General features: G+C 45.4%; 1 protein-coding gene and 1 long non-coding RNA gene across 7 annotated transcripts in view; one reads left to right on the forward strand and one right to left on the reverse strand.

Annotated features, from left to right (window-relative positions):
* Positions 1-279: 279 nt before the first annotated feature.
* LOC106976775 (uncharacterized) lies at positions 280-4,259 on the reverse strand. Its single transcript, XR_003420944.2, has 2 exons — positions 4,124-4,259; positions 280-1,081 (listed from the first exon to the last, which is right to left on the reverse strand). It is a non-coding gene; the product is annotated as an uncharacterized LOC106976775 (long non-coding RNA).
* Positions 4,260-4,701: 442 nt separating this feature from the next.
* DZIP1L (DAZ interacting zinc finger protein 1 like) overlaps positions 4,702-22,844 on the forward strand; it is a 41,876-nt gene continuing 23,733 nt past the window's right edge. The window contains exons 1-6 of one of the 6 annotated variants that reach the window (XM_027061776.2): positions 4,702-4,815; positions 7,766-8,031; positions 13,762-14,343; positions 16,718-16,802; positions 20,589-20,710; positions 21,394-21,555. In XM_027061776.2, the coding sequence (XP_026917577.2) occupies positions 13,843-14,343; positions 16,718-16,802; positions 20,589-20,710; positions 21,394-21,555 (870 nt within the window). In that variant the 5' untranslated portion in view covers positions 4,702-4,815; positions 7,766-8,031; positions 13,762-13,842. Of the gene's footprint in view, positions 4,816-4,915; positions 5,264-7,765; positions 8,032-13,761; positions 14,344-16,717; positions 16,803-20,588; positions 20,711-21,393; positions 21,556-22,844 lie in introns of those variants that run through there. The other 5 variants (XM_027061778.2, XM_027061777.2, XM_015074187.3 and 2 more) reach the window with 5 other exon arrangements.

Consider the following 22,844-nt stretch of genomic DNA (forward strand, 5'->3'; position numbering starts at 1 on the left):
TGAGATCATGACCTGAGCTGAAGTCGGATGGTTAGCCAACTGAGCCACCCAGGAACCCCAATCTATTTATTTTTGAGAGAGAGAAAGGCAGGGGAGGAGCAGAGAGAGAGGGAGACACAGAATCTGAAGCAGACTCCAGGCTCTGAGCTGTCAGCCCACAGTCCGACCCAGGGCTCAAACCCACGAACTGTGAGATCATGATCTGAGCCAAAGTTGGATGCTTAACCTACTGAGCCACCCAGGCACCCCTTTCTATTTCTTATTGATTTATAACCACCCTTTGTATATTAAGGACACAAACATTTTTATTATTTTAGTGTAATTTTTTTCAGTTTCTCCCAGCTTGCCATGTCTTGGGTTTGTTTCTAGACGCACAGAGGGTCCTGGTTAGACTGATGCTGCATTTTTCATTTTGCAGGAAAGAACAATTTTTTTTTCTGAGACAGGCGATCTCTTTTGTAAGTGCATCTATCACCTTTAAGGTGATTTTTTCAGGGAATGTGCTAGAGTATAATTTGTGCCCAAGGAAAAGGTTTGAAGCCCAAGCTTCAGCCGGTTCTTGACATGTCAGAGTGCAGGCCATTTGTTGCAAGGTCCTCAGATTTTTCAACAGAAATCAGCAAACCAGATTTTTATGTAAAATCTCATTTTGACTATATACCTGTCAATCCATCCATCATCACTGTGAAAACCCAACAACATACTTTTGACCTACGATTACCTCAGTTAGCATTTGCGGCCAGCATCCGGGCATTGGGAGATCTGTCCCATACACCTCAGATGCCCTTCTGGAAGCTAGAGCTGGCTCTGGAGCTGGCTTCTGAGGTGTGATGCCAACAGTTGACAGCAGAGAGCACTCCCATGGTGGGCTGCCTAGGGTCTAAAGTCCACCTTCAGTCAGCAGTCGGTCCCACTGCCTCCTGTCACATCCCTAAGTGTAGGAAGGAGACCAGTTGTGATGGTGTCTGTGCTGAGTCAGAGAGCGGGTGTCTGTCACTGGCCTGAGGAAGGGGTGAGAGGCTATGGGGCCAGATGAGAACCGCAGGTATTCAGGACCCACCCTCTTGGTATTCTTCGGAACCTAAAATAGAGCACATAGGAGGCACTCACTAACTCTTGGCTGTATCGAATGTTGAAATGTGGCCCAGTAGGGGAAGGATGTGAAGGTTCCATGCGTGGGAAGTCTTGGTCAGCCGAAGACAGAGTTTTAGCTTTTGGAATTACTGACAAGGTAGATGAGGCTGTATGTCAAGTTCACTTTCTCACAACAACCCTGCAAAGGAGGGTACCCCAGTTACACAAAGGGGAATTGAGGCTGGTGTAAATGACACATACAAACACACATGGGTACCGCCAGAGCTCCTTTCTGCATACTTCAGGGATCCAGTGGGAAGAGAACTGAGAAACATATTTTCCAAGCCCCCACAGATTTCACATTTGTATGAACTCTAGAGGGCACATCACTGACTGCAAGGCCCTGGGCTAAGCCTAGAGATGGCTTAGCTAATTTGGTTCTCATAATGACCCTGCTAGACAGAGTTTATTTTTCCCATTTTACAGAAGGGTTAAGTGACTTTTCCAGGGTTACATAGTTTGGGAATGTGGAAATGTAAATGCATCATTTAAAATGTTTAATTCCAGTATAGTTAACACACAATGTTATATTAGTTTCAGGTGTACAATATAGTGATCCAAAAATTCCATACATCACCCAGTGCTCATCACAAGTGCGTTCCCTAGTCCCCATCACCTATTTCACCCATCCCCCATCCTCTCCTCTCTGGTAACCATCAGTTTGTTCTATATAGTTAACAGTCTGTTTCTTGGTTTGCCTTTCTCTCTCTCTCTCTTTTTTCCTTTGCTCATTTGTTTCTCATTTTTTACAGGGTGTCCTATGCTTATCTTTTTAATGTTTCTTTTTTTTGAGAGAGAGAGAGAGAGAGAGAGCGAGCATGAGCAGGGGGAGGGGCAGAGAGGGGGGGACAGAGGATCCAAAGCAGGCTCCATGCTGATAGCAGCGAGCCTGACATGGGGCTCGAACTCACGAACCATGAGATCATGACCTGAGCCAAAGTTAGAAGTATGATGCTTAACCAAGAGACACCCAGGTGCCCCAGTTTGTTTTGTTTCTTAAATTCCACCTATGAGTGAAATCATATGGTATTTTTCTTTCTCTGACTTATTTTGCTTGTCATTATTCTCCCTAGCTCCATCCTTGTTGTTGTAAATGGCAAGATTTCATTCTTTTTTAATGGCTGAGTGATATTCCATTATGTGTGTGTGTGTGTGTGTGTGTGTGTGTGTGTGTATTTGTGTGTATTTGCGTGTGCCCATCACCTCTTCTTTATCCATTCATCTGTTGATGGCATTTGGGCTGCTTCCATAATTTGGCTATTGTAAATAATGCTGCAATAAACACAGAGGTGCATATATCCCTTTGAATTAGTGTTTTTGTAATTTTTTTTGGGTAAATACCCAGTAGTGTGATTACTGGATCATAGGGTAGTTCTACTTTTAACTTTTTGAAGAAACTCCATACGGTTTTCCAGAGTGGCTGTACCAGTTTGCATTCCCACCAACAGTGCACAAGGGTTCCTTTTTTCTCCATATCCTCACCAACACTTGTTTCTTGTGTGTTTGATTTTAGCCATTTAGACAGGTGTGAAATGGTATCTCTTTGTAGTTTTGCTTTGCATTTCCCTGATGGTAAGTGACATTGAGCATCTTTTGATGTGTCTGTTGGCTATCTGTATGTCTTCTTTGGAGAAATGTCTGTTGATGTTTTCTGCCCATTTTTTAAAAGAATTGTTATGCCACCTGTTGGTTTTTATATTTTTATGATTTTTTAAAAATCTTTAAACGTTTGTTTATTTTTGAGAGAGAGAGACAACGCGGGCAAGGGGCAGAGAGAGAGGGAGACAGAGGATCTAAAGTGGGCTGTGCACTGGCAGCGGAGAGCTGGATGCAGGGCTTGAACTCCCGAACCGTGAGATCATGACCTGAGCCAAAGCTGGACACTCAACAGACTGAGCCACCCAGTTTTCCCCTGCCCATTTTTTAATTGGTTGATTTATTTGTCTGTGTGTTGAGTTTTATCAGCTCTTTATATATTGTGGATACTAACTCTTTATTGAATACATCATTTGCAAATATCTTCTATTCGGTAGGTTGCCTTTTAGTTTTGTTGATTGTTTCTCTCACTGTGAAGATTTTTATTTTGACATAGTCCCAATAGTTTATTTTTTCTTTTGTTTCCCTTGCCACAGGAGACATACCTAGAAAATAGACATACCTGCTACAGCTGATGTCAGAGAAATTATTGCCTGTGCTTTCTTCTAGGATGTTGTTGTGTCTTTGACCCTAAAGCCTGTGTCTTTGTCTCCCCTCTAGTAGGTGGCAGGAACTCCTGGAGTGGAAAGTGTGCCCTGGCCAAGAGGAAGAGGAGGAACAAGATTCCCCATCAGAGTAGATGGCTTACAGACATCCCTACTGGATCCTGGTCCTGGCCGGCCAGTTCTTTTTTTCCATTTAAAAAATTGTGGTAAAATATATAGATGCCATAAAATCTACCCTTTTAACCATTTTCAAATGTACAATTCAGTGGCATTAAGTACATTCAACCCACCCCACCATCCATCTCTAGAACTTATCCATCATTCCAAATTGAAACTGTACCCGTTGAACAACAACTCCCTATTCCCTACAACCCCCGCCCCAGCCCCTGGTAACCACTATTCTACTTTCTGGAATAGCTCTATGAATCTGACTCTTCTAGTTATCTTGCATAAGTGGAATTATATAACATTTCTCCTTTTGCATCTGGTTTATCTCACCTAGCGTAGTATTTCCAAGGTTTATTCATAGTGGGGCATGTATCAGTCCTTCATTATGTCTTAAGACTGAATAACAGTTCATCGTATGTATGTACTACATTTTGTTCATCCATTTATATGTTAACAGACACGAGTTGTTTACACCTTTCGGCTGTTGTGAGTAATGCTGTTATGAACAGGAACGTACAAGTATCTGTTTTAGTCCCTGTTTTAATTCTTTTGAGTATTTACCCAGAAATGGAATCGTCAGATCCTATGCTAATTTTATTTTCAATTCTTTGAGGACTCACCATTCTCTTTTTCACAGCAGCTGTACCATTTTATATTCCCACCAGCAATGAAAGGAGGGGTAGGGGCTCCAATTTCTCACATCCTTGCCAACACTTGTTGCCATACACGTTTGCAGATTGAGACTGGAACGGGAGGAAGACCTTTAAAAAAAAAAAAGCCAGAAATCTGAGTCTCAGTAAAGCAATGACTGGCTAGGGATCGGGGACCATATCAGGGGAGAAAGAGTTCTTGGGTCCTGGGTTTCAGAGGCAGAGCCACAGGACAAGCTAGAAGGTTGGGGGTTGTGGGTTCCTCGCCATATGGACTAGCTCTGCAACTGCTCTGGCTTTTCAGCAGAACAGCTTTTGTTGTTGTTGTTGGTGGTGGTGGTGGTGGTGGTGGTGGTGGTGGGTGGGTGGCTGTGTAGACCGGAACACGTCCAGCCTCCCTGGGCTCCACGCGGCCGCCCTCTCAGTAAGGCCTGGGAGCCATTCTCTTGGATCCTGGATTTTCGCAACGGATTAAACGTGGCATTCCCTCCTTCCCTTCTCCGTAACAACCTAAAAATAGCTCGTCCCGGGGGGAGGGGGATGGGAGAAGCTCCACCCCTGTCTGGGTGGGGTGGGGAGGCAGTCTCGAGAGCGCGAGGCGTCGGAGACCCGGGGGCCTCCGGCTGCTGGTGCGGAAGGCTCTGTCGCCCGCGGGCCCGCAGGTCGGCTGCACGGGGGTGGGCGGCCGGTTCGGTGCCCGCCGGGGAGGGCGTCCGGGCTCCACGACGCTGGGGGAGCATCCCCGGCCGCGCGTAGGCGAGCGTTCCGGGAACGGCCCCCGGGAGGTCGGGGCGGTGGAGCGAGCCGGGAGGCGGGGCCGGGGCCGAGCTGGGGAGCCCGCACCTCCGGACCTCTGCCCGCTCCGCCGGCTCCGGCGGCCCCCAGGAGAGCGGGGCTGCGTGGGAAAACTATGGCAGGAATTCGGCTCGGGAGGGGTGCGGGTGGGGAGCGCCCTCGCCGTCCGAGCTGTGGATGCCGCGGGCTGCCGGAGGTTAAACATTAGCGACGCCCCGCAGGGGACCAGCCGGAGGAGCTGGGGCTCTGGACCGCCGCTTCCTGCGCCCCGCGTGGGCCCCCAAATCCAGCTCTCTCGGCCTGCCCTGGACCGAGGTACCCCAGGAGGGAAGCAGGAGTGACTGCACCCCCAGGATTGGGCTTCCCTGGGTGGACAGACTTGGATGCTTACTTTTTGAAAAAAGTAAAATGGTTTGGGGGGCTTGATGCTCTGAGTTCTGCAGGTAAAAGGGGATCTTTTGATAATGAGGTGATTTAAAAACAAACACATTGGCATCTTGGTTTGTCCCTCTTGCGCTCTGGGGCTGGAGTTTAGCAGGAGGCAGCACAATGGTATTTTCCTTTTGAAGTCGATGCAGATGAAGTCCAGGGGAGACTTGCTTTGTACAGGATGGAATGAGGATCCGGAAGGGGGTCTGGAGGGCTTGGACAAGGGCTGGCCTTCAGCCAGCACCCTAAGGGCCCGGCCCCTACCTGCCCCTCCATTGTTCACGGAATTTGATTTCTAACAGCACAGCACTTGGAAGAGAAGCCTGGTGAGTGAGGTGCTTTCACTGTGGCCTCTCACACTTTTCATCTGCAGACAGAGTGGGTGGTCTCCCTCCTCTGTCAGGGTCCCTCATCACTTCCTTCTGTCTCCCTGGAGCTGAGGACTGGCCAGTGAGAGCAACCCCACTTACAGAAGGCCAGTCCTACAGTCAAGTGGTTGATAAACAGTCTTTTTTTTTCCTGTCTCTGTCAGCACCAGGGGTCTAGAGACATCTTCCTCATGTGGAGATACTTTTGGATACTGTCCAACTTGATAAAATGGTCCCACAGAGGTATATACTTCAGGTTGGGAACAGAAGCCTGAATTCCTTTGTGGAATATAACTGGCTTCTGACACAGAGCTGGGGTTTGGTCAAAAGGCCTGTGGCTCAGTGGACACTGACAGGAGCAGGGAAGGGGGCAACTTGGTGGGCTGTTCCGAAACCCCTGGCAGGCCCCTTTCATAAACGGCCAGTCCTGGTTAGCAGGGTTGACTATCTGCAATGCCAGCTGTACCTAGGCCTTGCGCCTCTAGGGGGGTTTCTGTGGGGGTTCCATGGGAAAGAAAGCGTCAGTATATTCTACACTGGTATTCTTTTAGATGTGAAAAGCAGTAGTGAGTTTTGACAATTCTGTACCTAGGAAGATAGGTCATGTTGGTTTGTAGTCTTCCTCCCTAAAATACTCCTAAGCAAGGCCAGTCAAAGCCCTTCCCCCAATTTTTATTTTATTAAAATTTTTTTCATGTTTATTTATTTGAGAGAGAGAGAGAGCGGGGTAGAGGCAGAGAGAAAGGGAGACACGGAATCCAAAGCAGGCTCCAGGCTCTGAGCTGTCAGCAGAGAGCCTGATGCGGGGCTGGAACTCATGAACCTCGAGATCATGACCTGAGCCTAAGTCCGACAGTTAAGTGACTGAGCCACCCATATTTTTGACAAAACTATTGGTGCCGTTTTTTAAAAATGCCTCCTTAGAGGGAAATACAGGCTTCCAGTTATGGAGTAAATCAACAGAATAAAAAGCAGAGCATAAGGGATACAGTCAGTGATACTGTAGTAGATGGAATGGGACAGGTAGTAGCTACTATGTTTGTATGTAGCTACTATGTATGCTATGTTTGTGAACATAGCATAATGGATAAACTTGTCAAATCACTAGGTTGTACACCTGAAACTAATGTAACATTGTATGTCAACTACACTAAAGAATAAAGATAGAAAACTACCTCCTTAAAGTTCCTGGGAATGGAAGCCAGCTGTAAGGGAGAGAGTGGTTCGCTACTTGTTGGTTCTGGGAGTGGGTGCAGACCCCAGGAAGGGCAAGAGGGAGTGGGAAAGGTACACCTTTCTTTAGAAAACAACAGAATCAGGGAATAAGGCTAAGATCTGTAATGATAGTGTTCCAGAAGAGCTCTTGAGTCACTCTCATCTCCTTTGGGATCCCCAGGGCTCCCTTGTCTTTGGTGTGAGCATAGCTTGTTTGCAAACTGTGTGAGGGTTTCCTTGGCAGCCATAACAGTGAGCACTAATGACATGCCTGGGCTTCCCAGGGCGTGTACTGCTGAAGGTGGCTCGGGAGCCAGGGCACCTTGACTCTAACAGCTGCTCTTGGCTGCGTTCTTGAAGGAGCAGAAGAGACAGTAAGGTGGCAGAGGCAGTGGTATAGTCTAGCTGTCAATTTGTATTAGAATCAGCCATTTGATTTTGTGCAAGTTATCTTTGACAGATTATAGGTGGGCAGGTTTCAGAAGAACCGTAAAGTCTTCAGGAGTTGTTCCTCCATGGGATGGCTGCCTCATGAGGTGGTGAGCACCTCATCACGGTGGGTGTGCAAGGCAAGAAAACTTTCTTTCTTGGCTGTGGGATTGCCCCAGGTAGAAACCATCTCTTCAGTAATGAAGCAACCTTGGAATGTTAGCATAAATAGCATTCTTTGGGGTCCACTAATGCATGGCATTGATCTAGGATTGGAAGTTTCCTGGGACCCCATCAAAACATCTAGAGACGGTTAACATGGCTTCAGATTTCGTAATGACAGCAAGTCATTTCTGCCTTGTGTTTCTATTTCCAGATGTGGGGAAAGCTGTCTGCTGATAACTCAGTCTGGAGAAAGCACTGTGTTCCTGCCTGTGGGGGGTGTATGGTTTCCAGGTAACCCGCAGCACTCTTATTTGGCTTTGTCTCCTGCCATCCCAATCTGGACGCAAGCTGTGGAGTTGAGTCATGTTCAGCTACGCTCTGTGGAGATACAGAGAAAATTTCGAGTCTCTGGCACTGGTCCTCTTGTGATTTCCTGTAAAATCTTTCCGTTCTCGGAGATTGGACAAGAGATCTCAGGTACTGTCATTTCCATGATGGGAAGTAATCTATGTGCCGTCATCATCACCGTCATTGGGAGGTAGTTTGGCATAACTCCAAAGCCTTGGAGTCAGAATCTGATTCGAATTTTGGCTTCAGATTTTAGCAGTTGAGTGAGTTGGGGCAGGTCTCTTAGCTTTTCTGAGCGTCGGTTTCTACATTTGTCAGATGAGACAGATCAGAGCTACGTACAAGGTTGTATGATGGGTAGAAATAGCAAGGCTGGCACAGTGCCTGGTACACAGAAACTTTGACAGTTCTGTTCAGGTGAATAGCAAGCTGGAGTACAAGTAATATGCTAGGGGTTAGAATACAACAGATATGAATAAGCCCTGGGGGACCTTATAGCCGGGGGAAAAGGGGGGGGAGAAGGGAGACAGGAATGTCCTGGTATGGCCTCTCCTTGGTACACCCACTGCACCCTGTCCTAGCTCCTACCCTGGCACTTACCAGTCTGTAGGGTAATTTTTGTGTATTTTTCTGTCATTCTAGAGAACTCTGGAGCCAGACACCATCATTTACTAGTTGTATGAGTGTGGGAAAGTCGTTTGCCCTCTTGGGTCACCTCTGAGTTTCTTCATTTGTACCCTGGGTTGTAGTGAGAACTAAGTGGGATAGTGCATGGCGAGCCTTATAACTGTGTGGAGCACACACTTCCAGAACTGCTAACTGGTTTCATTAACAACGGAGGGACTGTTGCCTGGGTTGCCATCAATTCTGAATGCCAGTCATGGTGCCTGGCACTTAATAGGGGCTCAGGAGTCATTTGTTGATGACAGATTTGCACAGCCACACCAGTACAGACCGGAGCGTGGCCAGGTGCCCAAAGGAGTGTACACCCTGCTCTGGGAGCCCAGGGGAGGGGCAGGGAGTTCTGACTGTGAGCCTGGGAGGGATTTATGGTGGCTGTCAGGTGTGAAGAAAGCCTTGAAGCGTGCGTTCATTCACGGGCAGTGGGAGCAGGAGGATGTGGTGCAGGTCCATCTCTACCAATAGGCAGCATGATAGTGGCTAAGAGGTCAGACTCCGTAACCAGGCTGCGTAGGTCTGGATCTTGCCTCTTGCATCTGGGGCAAACTTCTTTACTTCTTTGTGGTTTGGATAATATTAGTACCCCCTTGAGGGCTTGTCCTGAGGATTACAAGGGTTATTCTTTTTTAAATGCTTGTTTATTTATTTTGAGAGAGAGAGAGAGAGCGCACATATGCAAGCACAGGCGGGGGAGGGGCAGGGAGAGAGGGAGAGAGAATCCCAAGCAGGCTCTGCGTTGTTAGCACAGAGCCTGTCATGGGGCTCGATCTCACGAACTGTGAAATCATGACCTGAGCCAAAATTAAGAGCCGGATGCTTAACCAACTGAGCCACCCAGGCACCCCTACATGAGTTATTCTTTATAAAGCACTTAAAAACAGGGCCTATAAATAAATATGCCAGAGATATGAATGTGTGGACAGTAAGTAATATTGTAAGTGGGAGATGCAGCTAGAAAGCTGGTTTGAAAACAGTTCATAAAGGTCTTTGAATATCTTTTTAGGTACTAGAATTTAGAATTAGCCAATGAGGGACACATAAATCCATTCCCATATGGCTGAAGCCCAGTGATGGCTGCCCATTTTAAGATTTTACTTTATTATTATTTTTTATTTTAGAGAGAGAGAGAGCACAAGTGGGGATGGGGGGTGGAGAGACAGAGAGAGAGAGAGAGAGAGAGAGAGAGAGAATCTCAAGCAGGCTCCATGCTCAGCATAGAGCTTGATGTGGGGCTCAATCTGATGACCTTGGGATCACGGCCTGAGCTGAAATCAAGAGTTGGTTGCTCACCCCACTGAACTGCTGCCCCTTTTAAACAGGGTGTGCACTCCCCACTTTGCCACAATCCCCAACACTTCCTAGTACAGTCGTTCTGAATCAATAAATCTGGGGGTTTGCATTTCTAACAAGTTCCCAGCTGCTGCTGCTGCTAGTAGGGACCAGTTTGAGAACCACTGCCTAATTGTATCTTGGACACTCGAGTAGGGAATCATTTGTCATATTTCCTGCATTTAATGCTACCTTCCTGGCCCTAGGGGAGTTTGGATTTGCAATTTCTGGTATATCAGTATTAGAAGTCTGGATCTAAAGGTCCCAAGAGAGAGATGGGCCAGCGAGAAAGAGATTTGGGAGTGGCTGAGGCTCAGCCTGAAGCAGGCCTTCGGTAGCTGACACTGTGGGTATGTGTGAGCTCATCTTCTGGGAGAGTGTGCAAGGAGGGATGGGTTGTGAATGAACAACTGAGTATCACGAGGGCATTGCCCACCCACAACTCTTCCCCACATTAAAGGAAGGGGAAAAAGATAGTAACTGTTCCAGGAAGAGGCTGGAGGACACATTCGAAAAGGTGGGAGAAGTGAGAGAGTTGCTGGTGGAGCATTCTTGGCCTTAATCTTAGAGAGAGGACTGTGGGCAAACCTCTGAGGCTAAAGCTTAAATAGTTAAATGGTGAGCTCTAGGTGAGCTCCCAGTCTGGGGAAGGATAGGAAGCAGGTGTCCAGTTACCCCACGGCATGCCTGGTAACCTGCTGTTGCTCTGAGGCATAGCTTGTTGTGGCAATTGTCACTGGGGCTGCAGTGACACAGCGGCAGCTTGGACTGAGCATGGTAAGTATCATGTCTCCTGTCTCCTTTTTTTTTTTTTTAAATTTTAAGTAGTGCCACATGTTAAGTAGAAATGGGCTGATCTTCTCATGGCCCTGATGGGGGTGCACGTGGCTGGATAGTTTTGGTTTTGGAGTATATTTGGGGGAGGGGTATCTGAGAAAGGGAAGCATGGGAGTTAAAGTGGAAAAGGTGGGTGAGTGGCAGCCTGTGAGCAGTCTTCAAGGCTGGGCTGAGGGGTTTGGACATTGTACTGTGGCAACATGGGGCCACGCTGAGATCCTGTGTGGAGGGCGGATGTGTAGTTAATATACCTCGGTAACCCCAGTGCTGGGCACCAGGCCTGGCACCACTAGGCATGCTGTGAATGAGGGAGGGTGGTGAGTGAATGAATGAAGGAGTTTGAGGCATAAGGGGTCATGATCTGATCAAAGCGAAGTTTTAGGACAAACAGCTTTAAGAATCAGTGTTCAGAGTCCACTTTGGAGCCAGATGCACCTCCAACCGTACTTCAGCTCTGGCCCCCTAGCCTGGGACAACACTCGTAACTTCTCCAGACATCAGTTTCCTGTCTGTAAAATGGGAACAGTGATACCTGTTTGTAAATTTGTATGTAGAGGTTGTGTGTGGCACAGAGGCCGGCACTCGATACTCCGGGGCCGGAACATTACTGAGTGCCTTCGCCTTGCACCTCCTCCAGTTCTCAAGGACCCTATGGGGAGGTAGGGCAGGCCATCACGCCCGTCCCTGTCTTTCTCAGGTGAAGGCTCAGGAGGTCAGGGGTCTTTCCTGGAGGCCTTCCCCACCTTGCAAGCCTAGCCCCACCATTCCTTCAAGGCCTTTCTCCTTCGTGAGGTCAGTGACCTCCCTTCTGACTTTCTCTTGTGCTGAAAAGTCTCATCTAGAAAGAACTTGATTAAATAGGGTCACCTGTACTTCTTGTTGCCCCTGTCAGATTCAAAGTTCAAGGGCAGAAATTGTATTTTTTTTTAAGTTTTTTTTTTTAAGGTTTATTTATTTTTGAGGAAGAGAGAGAGAGACAGAATGTGAGCAGGGGAGGGGCAGAGAGAGAGGGAGACACAGAATCCGAAGCAGGCTCCGGGCTCTGAGCTGTCAGCACAGAGCCCGATGCGGGGCTTGAACTCACAAATGGTGAGATCCTGACCTGAGCCGAAGTCGGACGCCCAACCAACTGAGCCACCCAGGCACCCCAGAAATTGTATTTTTTAAATAAAAATTATAAAAGTAATAGATGGTGATAGTAAAGAACTTTGAATAGTATGGAAAGGTGGAAAGTGGAAAATCAGTCTTCAGCTCCCATTCCCACTCCCAGAGGCAACCATTGCTCACAGATTGTTTATTTTTACAGAAATACCATAGTCTATGCTTACAAAATGTTGGAGATAATGAATCATATATAGGAATTATAAATTAGTATATTTTATTTAATTATTATTATATATGAGTAACAACTTTGAATCATTCATATATGTGTATGTACATGGATATATATTATTTATGTACCATTACCATTATTGGTCTGTATAAGGCTTCCCTGTCTATCCATTTTCTATTGATGCATTTTCCATCTATTTATTTATTTATCCCTGTTTGACACCCCATTTCCTTCCTCCTTTATAGGCAACCATTCTAATGTGGGATATATCTATACCTGTATAGAATATACAGGTATAGATATATTGAATAGATATGGGTAGATACAGATGTGAGATATACATATATTTATTTTTGCATATTATTATTAGATATGATTATATTAATTATCATTCAAGCAGATAGGGATATATCTCTGTGTGTGTATATACATACACACACACTCATTCTGTATCAGTGCATGAATAGTAGCCTTATTCTTTTTTTTTAAATGTTTATTTATTTATTTTGAGAGAGAGAATGCGCATGTGAGCAGGGGAGGGGCAGAAAGAGAGGGAGGCAGAATTCCAAACAGGCTCTGCATTGTCAGTGCAGAGCCCAACATGGGCCTCGATTTTACAAGCTGTGAGATCACAGTCTGAGCCGACATCAAGAGTCCGATGCTTAACCGACTGAGCCACCCAATAGTTGCCTTATTCTTATCAATACCTGCATAGTATTTCATTGTATAGAGATACCATTTGTATCCCCTCTTGTACTTTGTGCTTCACTTTCTTATATTTTTTCTTGTACTTTGCTGTTACAAACAACACAACAATGACGGTTTTTGCACAGGCACCATTGCACACTTGTATAAGTTTATCTTCTACAAGTATAATTCTTAGTAGTGGAATTTTCCTTTTAAAACCCTATTGCTACTGTCAGTTTACTCCTTAAAGAGAGAGAACAGTTTCTGTGACTACCTAGGGAGTACAGAGGAGAATCTGAGTCTTTTGACGACAAATTGGGCCTCTTTTCTCAACCAGTAGGTTTGAAAAAAAGACCATGGTGGATTGAGCACAGTCTGTGTGCAGAGACATGGCTGCCACATCAAGCGTCCCCATCATTTTGCTCATATCCCACCAGAGAGCATAGTTGTAGGGTCACCCTTTGCAGCTGGGGCCACTGGGAGACGTAGCCCACTCCTGTTCCGCTACAATCTTGCAGTTACAGGAGGGAGGATGGGATGTGGGGGAAGTTAGGTGGCTCTGTCTCCCACGGCAAGTTATTGGACTTTATCCTGAAATCACTTTGGGTTGCAGAAGGACCACTTAGACATTTGATGGCTCCCTTTGACGAAGACCTCCGGCAGGCACTCTTGCAGTGGACTTGGGTATGGGGCACGGCGGAGGGGGCACTCCATGCCTCATTCCTAACCACAAACGTGCAAAGTAGGCCCCCTGCTCCCCAGTGGACACAGAAGGCTTCAGGATGTGAACCTGCGATCTGAATCCACATCTGTGTGATTATAAGGCCCACACCCTGGCCTTACACCTCTCTTGCCGTGCCCGAGCATGCATGCATACTACAGCTGTTGCACACGTCCCTCACCTCACCCCACTTAGGCTCTTGCTGGCCACGTGTGTAGCACATGCGGCCATATGCATCTTGCCTAACTTGGACTCTTTTCTCATTTTCCAGGCCCTCTCTCAGCTCCTCTGCCTGCTGCCGTGGCCTTGGTGGCACCCTCCCTCAGTGGTCAGCCCGGGGCTTCCTCAGCCCATGCAGTCCCCTGCTACCACTGCTGAGGGTCTCAGTGGCCCTCCCTTTGGGGCCTACCCACTCCCTACCTTCAAGTTCCAGCCTCGCTCTGAGAGTGTGGACTGGAGGCGCATCAGCGCCCTGGATGTGGACCGCGTGGCACGGGAGCTGGATGTGGCCACCCTGCAGGAGAACATCACGGGTGTCACCTTCTGCAATTTGGACCGGGAGGCGTGCAGCCGCTGCGGGCAGCCCGTGGACCCGGTGCTGCTCAAGGTGCTGCGCTTGGCTCAGCTCACCATCGAGTACCTACTGCACTGCCAGGATTGCCTGAGCACTGGCATTGCCCAGCTCGAGGCCCGGCTGCAGGCCAGCCTGGGGCAGCAGCAGCGAGGCCAGCAGGAGCTGGGTCGCCAGGCCGACGAGCTCAAGGGCGTGCGGGAGGAGAGCCGCCGGCGTCGCAAGATGATCGGCACCTTGCAGCAGCTGCTCCTGCAGACGGGGGTCCATGGCTACCACACGGTGAGGAGTCTTTGCAGGGTGGGAGATAGGAGGTCACCCGGCCACTTGGGCAGTACCGCCGTCCTGGGCCCCGGGGTTGCTGGGGGCCATGCTTACTGAGGTTAGAAGCAGATGTTAGAGATGTCTCATCAAGTTCTACACAGTGTGTTTGTGTGTGTGTGTGTGTGTGTGTGTGTGTGTGTAGATTGCATATGTGTGGCAGGTGTGTATATGAAGGATGTGTGTGCATATGTGTGCTTGTGGAGAGGGTGCATGTGCAGGATGTGCATGTGTGAATGTATATGGAGGATGTGTGAGTGAATATGTGTGTCTTAATGTGTGAATGTTTGGGGCATACATCTGTGCATGATATTTGTGTGTATGTATATAGAGTGTGTGGTGTGTAACGTGCTTGTGTGTGAAAGTGTGTATATAAAGATGTATTTATGGTGTGTGTGAATGAATGAAAGATGTATATGTGTGTAAAGGTGTATGTATTTATGGAGGGCAGGAGTGTATGTTTGAAGGGTTTGTGTGTGCATGTAGCAGTGTGATATGAAAAGGTGTGTGTAAGAGGTGTGTGTGTGTGTGTGTGTGTGTGTGTGTGTGTGTGTGTAGAATTGGTGTGTAGCAAGGGACTGGTATTGCCAGGCCCATTCCGACATGTTCAGCCAAGTGACAGTTCATTACCCAGAGTGGCATTTGAACATTTGCAGCTGCATGGAAAGTGTGGACTGGGGACAGTTGCAGTTTGGTGAATTATCATGGTGGCCAGGCCCTGTGCCGAGTTCTGAGGGTGCAAGCACAAGTCATGTTCATTCAGGTTTTCAAGAAACTCATAGTTTAGGGGTGGGTGGTGGGACAGAAGCAATATATGGTACAATATTAATTGATTGAATAGTAATTGATATAACTGATATAATGTCAATTATGATAAAGAGGGTCAGAATCTTTTAGTAGTAAGTGACAAAACAGCAGTCTAACTTGGCTTAGGCCAATAAGGAATTTATTGCTTAATTTAACTGAAAAATCCAGAGCCATAGTGGGATGGCTTGTCCTTGGAATTAGACAGTGGCACTAGAATTTAGTTTGTCTGTGGCCCTTGGCGACTCTTCCTCAGTGTGGGTTCCGTTCTTAGAAAGCTGCTGTCTGTGTGGTAGCAAGTTGGGCCACTGCAATGCTAGCATCTGATTTTCCCAGATTCAAGGCTGGCATGATAGAGGGCCTACTTTGGGCCCAGAAACCTGGCTAGTATTTCACTGTCTCCTGTATTTGGCTGTGTTTGGGTCTCCTACCCATCTCGGTTGGTGAGCTCAGGGTTGGGAATTCAGGGCTGTAACTGGCTTTGGTCTAAGTCACATGTCCCACCATGGAGCTGGGGATTGACCAAAGTCCATGGCTGGAGAGTAAAGGACAGGGTAATTCCCCAAAATAAAATGGGAGTTCTGTTGTCAGAGGAAGAAGGAGTGGCTACTGTCCTATCATGACTCTTTGATGACACCTTCTAGAAGTTGCATCTGTCACTTCTACTTACATGTCATTGGCCAGAATGTAGTCACATGGCCATACCTGGTTGCAAGGGAGGCTGGAACTTATAGTGTTTATTCTCATTAACCTCATGACCAGCTAAAAATCAGGGTTTCTAAAACTAAGAAAAAAGGGGCAATAGGTATCAGGGGACAGCTGACAGTTTCCATCACATTTGTGTAAAGATAGACCCTCTTAGTCTGATTGAGTAGGATTGGCCGCCTGCAAAGTTGTGTTGGAAAAATTTTGAAGTTTTACAGTGAAAAGATGATGTGAAAGATTGGTAGGGTCTGAAATGCTTGAGGAGAGTGAAGCAGAATTAGAGATACTATTATTTGCTGTCCTTTGCTCTGGTGGTTCTCAGCCCTGGGGTGGGACCTGGATATTGTTTTTGTTTTTTCTTAACTTTTTACTGTGAAAAAATGTAAACGTGTACAAAAGAGGGAGTATGGTAATGAGCCTTTATTTGTGCACTACCCAGCCCACTCATTATCAACCCTGGCCAATGCTTTTTCGTATGTTCCCCTACCCACTTCCCCCAGTCCTGCATTACATTTGGCTGTATTAGGCATATGGTGTTATCTCTAACTATTTCAGTATGGATCTCTAAAAGGTGAGGACTCCCACTTTTAAACATAGACATAAGACCATCATCACGCCTTTGAAAAACCAAGAAAAACTCCTCAGAATCATCAAATACCCAGTCAGCACTCACAGCTCCCCAGGGTACTGGTCGTGTTCAAATCGAATCCTTCATTTCTGAAGCAGCCCACGGGTCCCAAAGAGATGGGAATTTTGATCTCGGGAGAGCCCCAGGCTGAGCTAGGTAATCTGATACCACACTTCCCACTCTTTGCCTTCCGTGCAGTGCCACCTGTGTGACAAGACGTTCATGAACGCCACCTTTCTCCGGGGCCATATCCAGCGCAGGCATGCGGGCGTGGCAGAAGGTGGTGAGTCCAGGTGGCCCTCCTGGGACCGTGGAAGGGCCTGGGCTGGTCTTCAGTGGGTGTGGGGCACATACACCACCACAGCTGCCCTCAGGCCTCATCATCCAGTAGAGGAGGAGGTGATCCCATCGTCCACCCTGGGGAGATCTATCCCACATGGGCCTGGGAGGGTTTCTGACAATGTGTGTAGAGAAAAAGGGAGTCAGACGGTGGGTTCCAGTGTTAGCTTTATCCCTTTCTACCATGTGACCACGGTCATTGCCCCTCCCTCTGAGTCTCAGTGGCCTTTGCTGTGAATTGGGCAGTCAAATGGGGTGACTTGGAAGGGTCCTTACCTCCCAACCTTCTGTGAATCTGCTCTTCTCTGATGCTAACTATGAATGAGCTTAAAAGGGGTTAATAAGCAGTTAGACTGGTTCTTTAACTCTGTATGTACATGAGCTTATTATGACTTAATCACTTTAATTTTATCATTTCAAATTCCAAAAGGAGTAGCAAGGCTGTATGTTTCCCCATAGAGAGATTTGCATACTTTATATCCATTTTTAATGGATGTTAGTATTTTAATATGTGACATAACAAATAGCTTCTAACAAATAAAATAAATACAGATATGAAAATATAAATCATACAATATAAATCTAAAAATTCCATTAAGTAAAACCTTTTTCTTATTTTTCTTCATTTTAATTTCCTTTCCAAAGAGCAGACTTAGAGTTTTTATTTTATTTTTTTAACATTTATTTATTTTTTGAGAGACAGGGAGTGAGTGGGGGAGGGGCAGAAAGAGAGGGAGACACAGAATCTGAGCAGGCTCCAGCCTCTGAGCTGTCAGCACAGAGCCCGACACGGGGCTTGAACTCACAAACCACGAGATCATGACCTGTGCCGAAGTCAGACGCTTAACCCACTGAGCCGCCCAGGCGCCCCATAGAGTTTTAAAACAGCACCATTTATCTAGTTGTGATGCATTTATTAGATATCTAATTATTTTTGATTCTACTTCGGAGGCTGCTAAAGGAAAACAGATTTTCTACTTCTTAAATGAATTTTTCTGATGAAAAGATAGGTCTTTGAAGAGATATCTGTATACTGAGGTACATGGCAGCATTATTCACAGTAGCTAAGATGTGGAAGCACCTAACTGTCCACAGACAGATGAATAGAGAAGGAAAATGTGGTCTATGCAAGCAAGGGAATATTATTCAGCCTTGAGAGGAAAGGAAATTCTGTAACATGTTACAACAGGAATGAACCTTGAGGATATTATGCTAAGTGAAGTAAGTCAGCCACAAAAGGACAAATACTGTATGATTCTACTTATGTGATATCTAGAGTAGTCAAATTCGTACAAACAGACAGTAGAATGGTGGTTGCCAGGGGCTGGGGGGAGGGAGACCATGGGAAGTTATTTAAAGCATACAGAGTTTTTGTTTTACAAGAAGAAAAGAGTTATGGAAGTGGATGGTCGTGATGGTTACACAACATTATGAATGTACTAATACCTCTGAGCTGTACCTTTAAAAAGGGTTAAGATGTGAGGCTCCTGGGTGGCTCAGTTGTTGAGTTTCCAACTCTTGATTTCAGCTCAGGTCGTGATCCCAGGGTCGTGATCCCAGGGCCATGTGCTGAGCATGGAGCCTGCTTGAGATTCTGTCTCTCTGTCCTTCTGCCTCTCTCGCCTGCTCATGCACGTTCTCTCTCTCTCTCTCTCTCTAAATAAATTTTAAAAAATGGCTAAGATGCTACATTTTATGTTATGTGTATTTTACCACAATAAAAAAATTGGAAAAAATGCCTTTGACCTGGAAAATTTAAATACAGAAAAGTAGAAAAAATAAAAACCATTGACAAAATCACCTACTTAATATTTTGGTGTGTTTTCTGTTATTATTTTCCTGTGTACATATGTAATCATACAGTATGTGGTTGTGACTATTGCTTTTAAAAAAATTTTTTTTTTAACGTTTATTTATTTTTGAGAAGAGAGAGACAGAGCATGAGCGGGGGAGGAAAGAGAAAGAGGGAGACACAGAATCTGAAACAAGCTCCAGGCTCTGAGCTGTCAGCACAGAGCCTGACTCAGGGCTCGAACTCACAGACCACAAGATCATGACCTGGGCTGAAGTCAGATGCTTAACCGACTGAGCCACCCCGGTTCCCCTATTGCTTATGTTTAATTAAAAATATATCACATTTTCCAGTGTCATTCAGGCATCTCGGAAAACATGATTTTTAATGGCTGAATAATATCCCATCATGCAGCTATCATAATTTATTTCACGATTAAATTATTACATACTTTATAGGGGTTACTCATAAATTTTCTTGTTATAAATCACTTGATCAACATTCTTATATGCAAGTCTTTGGGCATATTCCTTATTATTTTCTTAAGGTTAAGCACTGAAGGAGAGGGAAAATATGTTCTTAAGGCAACTTTTGCTAAATTAATACTCATGACCTTTTTATTCTCAGGCAGATATGGCTCTTCACATATCTCCACTCTCCTATTTAATATCATCCTAAATCATTTTGTTAACCCAAATTAATTTCTACTGTGTCTAAAATTGCTTCTTTCCAAAAAGTACAGTCTGAGAAAAACCATCTCTCCTTTCAAAGAAAGACTTAGAGTTTTAGTAACAGTACCATCTATCTAATAGTCACTAAAGGTACTTTGAAAAGTAACAAATGTGGGTGCCTGGGTGCCTCAGTCCCTTAGGCATCTGACTTCAGCTCAGGTCATGATCTCATGGTTGGTGAGCTCGAGCCCACATCCTGTGAACACGAGCCCTGCTTCTCTGTCTCCCTCTCTCTCTCTCTCTTTCCCCATCCTTGCTCACTTGTGCCCTCTCTCTGTCAAAAAAATAAATAAATAAATTATAACAATTGTGCAAGTACAATTGTCTTTTTCATTGGTTTATCTGTATGTGGTTTAGTTAGAATGTTCTTTTATAATTCATTCTTTTTAAAAAAATTTTTTTAATGTTTATTTATTTCTGAGACAGAGAGAGACAGAGCATGAGTGGGGGAGGGGCAGAGAGAGAGGGGGACACAGAATCCGAAGCAGGCTCCAGGCCCCGACATGGGGCTCGAACTCACAGACCGCGAGATCATGACTTGAGCCGAAGCCGGATGCTCAACAGACTGAGCCACCCAGGCTCCCCAATAATTCATTCCTTTATTGTTTAATCTTAGAAAGTTTGAAGTATACACTTAAAAAACATTGGCTGAAAGTTTCCTTCATAATGCATGCTGTTTTTTTTTTCACTTGAAACTTACTACTATACGTATTTCTGAAAAAAAGGGAACTTAAAACTACAATTATTTTCACTACTTTAAACTCCTCTCTGATGGCTGTGAGGATGCATAGATATGTTTTTTGTATTGATAATCACCGTGTACGTGCTATTTGGTATTCTGCTTCTGTTACTCTCTCAATTTTGCTTTTACATTTGCATGTGTTAGTACTGTCAAAATAGTTATTTTAAATGACAATAATAGTTCACATTTATTGAGCGGTCATGCCAAGCACTATGCTAAGCACTTTGCACTGTCACATTTCATCCTCATGACAACCCTCTGAGTTAGGTGCTGTTACTATCTCCTCTTTCCAATTTGGGGAAACTGAGGGTCAGGGAGGTTATGTCATTTGCCTTGTGGTCAGTATCCAATGGGAGTGGCAAACTGCTCTCAGACTGAGGTGTGACTGATTGCATAGGCGACGAACTGCACTCCACTAACTTTTTGACTTAACCCGGTCACCCTATCTTTGCATGGAGCCCACAGGGAAGCAGAAGCAGCAGGAACAGCCAGTGGAGGAGATACTGGAGGAGCTTCGGGCCAAACTAAAATGGACCCAAGGGGAGCTGGAAGCCCAGAGGGAGGCCGAGAGGCACCGGCAGCTCCAGGTGGGCACGGAGTGGAAACACCAGGGAGACTTGCTCGAGTCTCATGCAGGAGACCCATGATGCACGGGTGTCTCACAGGACCAGAAGTCTCGCTGATTTCCTGGAGCTGGGAGTCAGAGCTAGGATGGCATCTTCTTGGTTGTGGCAAATGATCTTAGGTTATCTGCAAAGGAAAATCCAGTTGTTTTCCCACATCTGTATGGCCAAAAGTAGGAGACAGAATTGCTGTTTTCTGCCCTATTCAGCATCCTCTGAAGGCGTTTGAACCTGAATGTTAACTTCTTACACTACAATGCTACTTGGCTTTTTGAAAGCCAAGACTGGATAAACTCCAAAGTCCAGTCTCGAGGACATACTTAGTAGATAATTGTAGAATGAAAATATGTAATCTTGCCTTACTCATTCCTTCATTTCTTTATTCTTCATTCATTTCTTCAGCATCCATTTATTGAGCACCAACTATGCCGGGAACATAAAGAGAGAGAAAAAGATCTCTATTGTCAAGGGACTTTACAGGTCAGAGAAGACTTGTCTCACTCCATGTCCAAACAATAGGAACAGTAGGACGAATCTTCTTTGGTCTCTAGAGTGACTTGCACAGACAAGGGGCCCTAGCAGTTTCTCAGTAAATATTTGCCATGATGTAGAATTAGTGATTCTATTGTTCCTGTTTTTCTTTCCAGGAAGCAGAGATTGCTCGTCAGAAGGAGATAGAAGCTAAGAAAGAATTTGATGAATGGAAAGAAAAAGAGCGAGCCACGCTATATGAGGAAATAGACAAGCTAAAAAAATTATTTTGGGATGAATTTAAAAGTGTTGCCAACCATAACTCAACTCTAGAAGAGGTACCCACACAAAGTCTTTCAGTGTTCTTTTGCCAAAAATATGTTTATTTGTTCTCAAAATTCGTTTCTTCGTTTGTACTCGTTTTATTTCATCTGCCATTGGGAGCTAATATACTGTGAGGCTGGATATCAGAGGCCAGTGCCAGGGATTGAATCCCTGCTCTATCACATATTGGCTGTGTGACCTTAGGCGAGTTACTTAACTTTCCTGTGCCTCAGTTTCTCTTCTGTACGACAGGTTGCTGAGATGGTTAAATTAACACGTAGACAGCACTTAACATTGTCTGGTATATAGTAGAAACTCCCTAGACATTATCTTTATTTTTGCAAAGGGCTTTCTTTTGTCACTGGATGAGCTATGAGGCAAAGTTTGAATGAGTGCATTTTTCTCTTAACGAGTATTTGCTGAGCACTGGCTATATGCTAGGCACCCTGTTGGGGTCTGTGGAGATCATGCATAATAGTAAGATTTACTGAGTGTATTAACTGGTTTCTAGCCCCTGTGCAGAACACTTTATATACATTAACTTTTAATTCTCACAACAACAAAACAACCATACCATTCTCAAAGTAGGCACATTATTAGTTTATAATTTCTTTTCTATTTTCTTTTAATGTTTATTTCTTTTTGAGAGACAGAGACAGAGTGCAAGTGGTGGAGGGGCAGGGAGAGAGGGAGACGCAGAATCTGAAGCAGGCTCCAGGCTCTGAGCTGTCAGCACAGAGCCCAACGTGGGGCTCGAACCCACGAAGCGTGAGATCACGATCTGAGCCGAAGTTGGATGATCAACCGACTGAGCCACCCGGGTGCCCCTGGTTTATAATTTATTTTTAAAAGTTTTTTTTTTTTTTTTAAACAACACTATTATCATTCCTCCTTTACAGGTGAAGACACTGGGGTTCACATAACGTGCTCAAGGTCACACAGCTACTAAGAGGTAGACCTGGGATTTGAACTTAACTTTTTAAACTTGTAAGCCTCTGCTCTTCTAATGGATATACTGTTAAGTTCATTCAGGAAAACATTATTAAAGATTATCCCTAGACTGTATCTTCCTATATAAACCCGTATGACTAAAACCATATCAGGGAAAACGTTTTGAGGAGAAATATTTTCAGAATGTATCGAGCTCTTATTGGTCCTTCTAACCTCAAGGAGAATCATTTCTTGTTTTTGAAAATTAACTGTCTGCATTTCTCACAGTCATTCCACGTTTTGCTAAAGGAATACCTTGACAACTTTTCCAGAAGGGGCTTGTCATAGGATATGCTTGGAGTCTTGGGTGGTC

This window comes from Acinonyx jubatus, chromosome C2 (genome assembly GCF_027475565.1).
Source record: "Acinonyx jubatus isolate Ajub_Pintada_27869175 chromosome C2, VMU_Ajub_asm_v1.0, whole genome shotgun sequence".
Lineage (NCBI taxonomy): Eukaryota > Metazoa > Chordata > Mammalia > Carnivora > Felidae > Acinonyx > Acinonyx jubatus.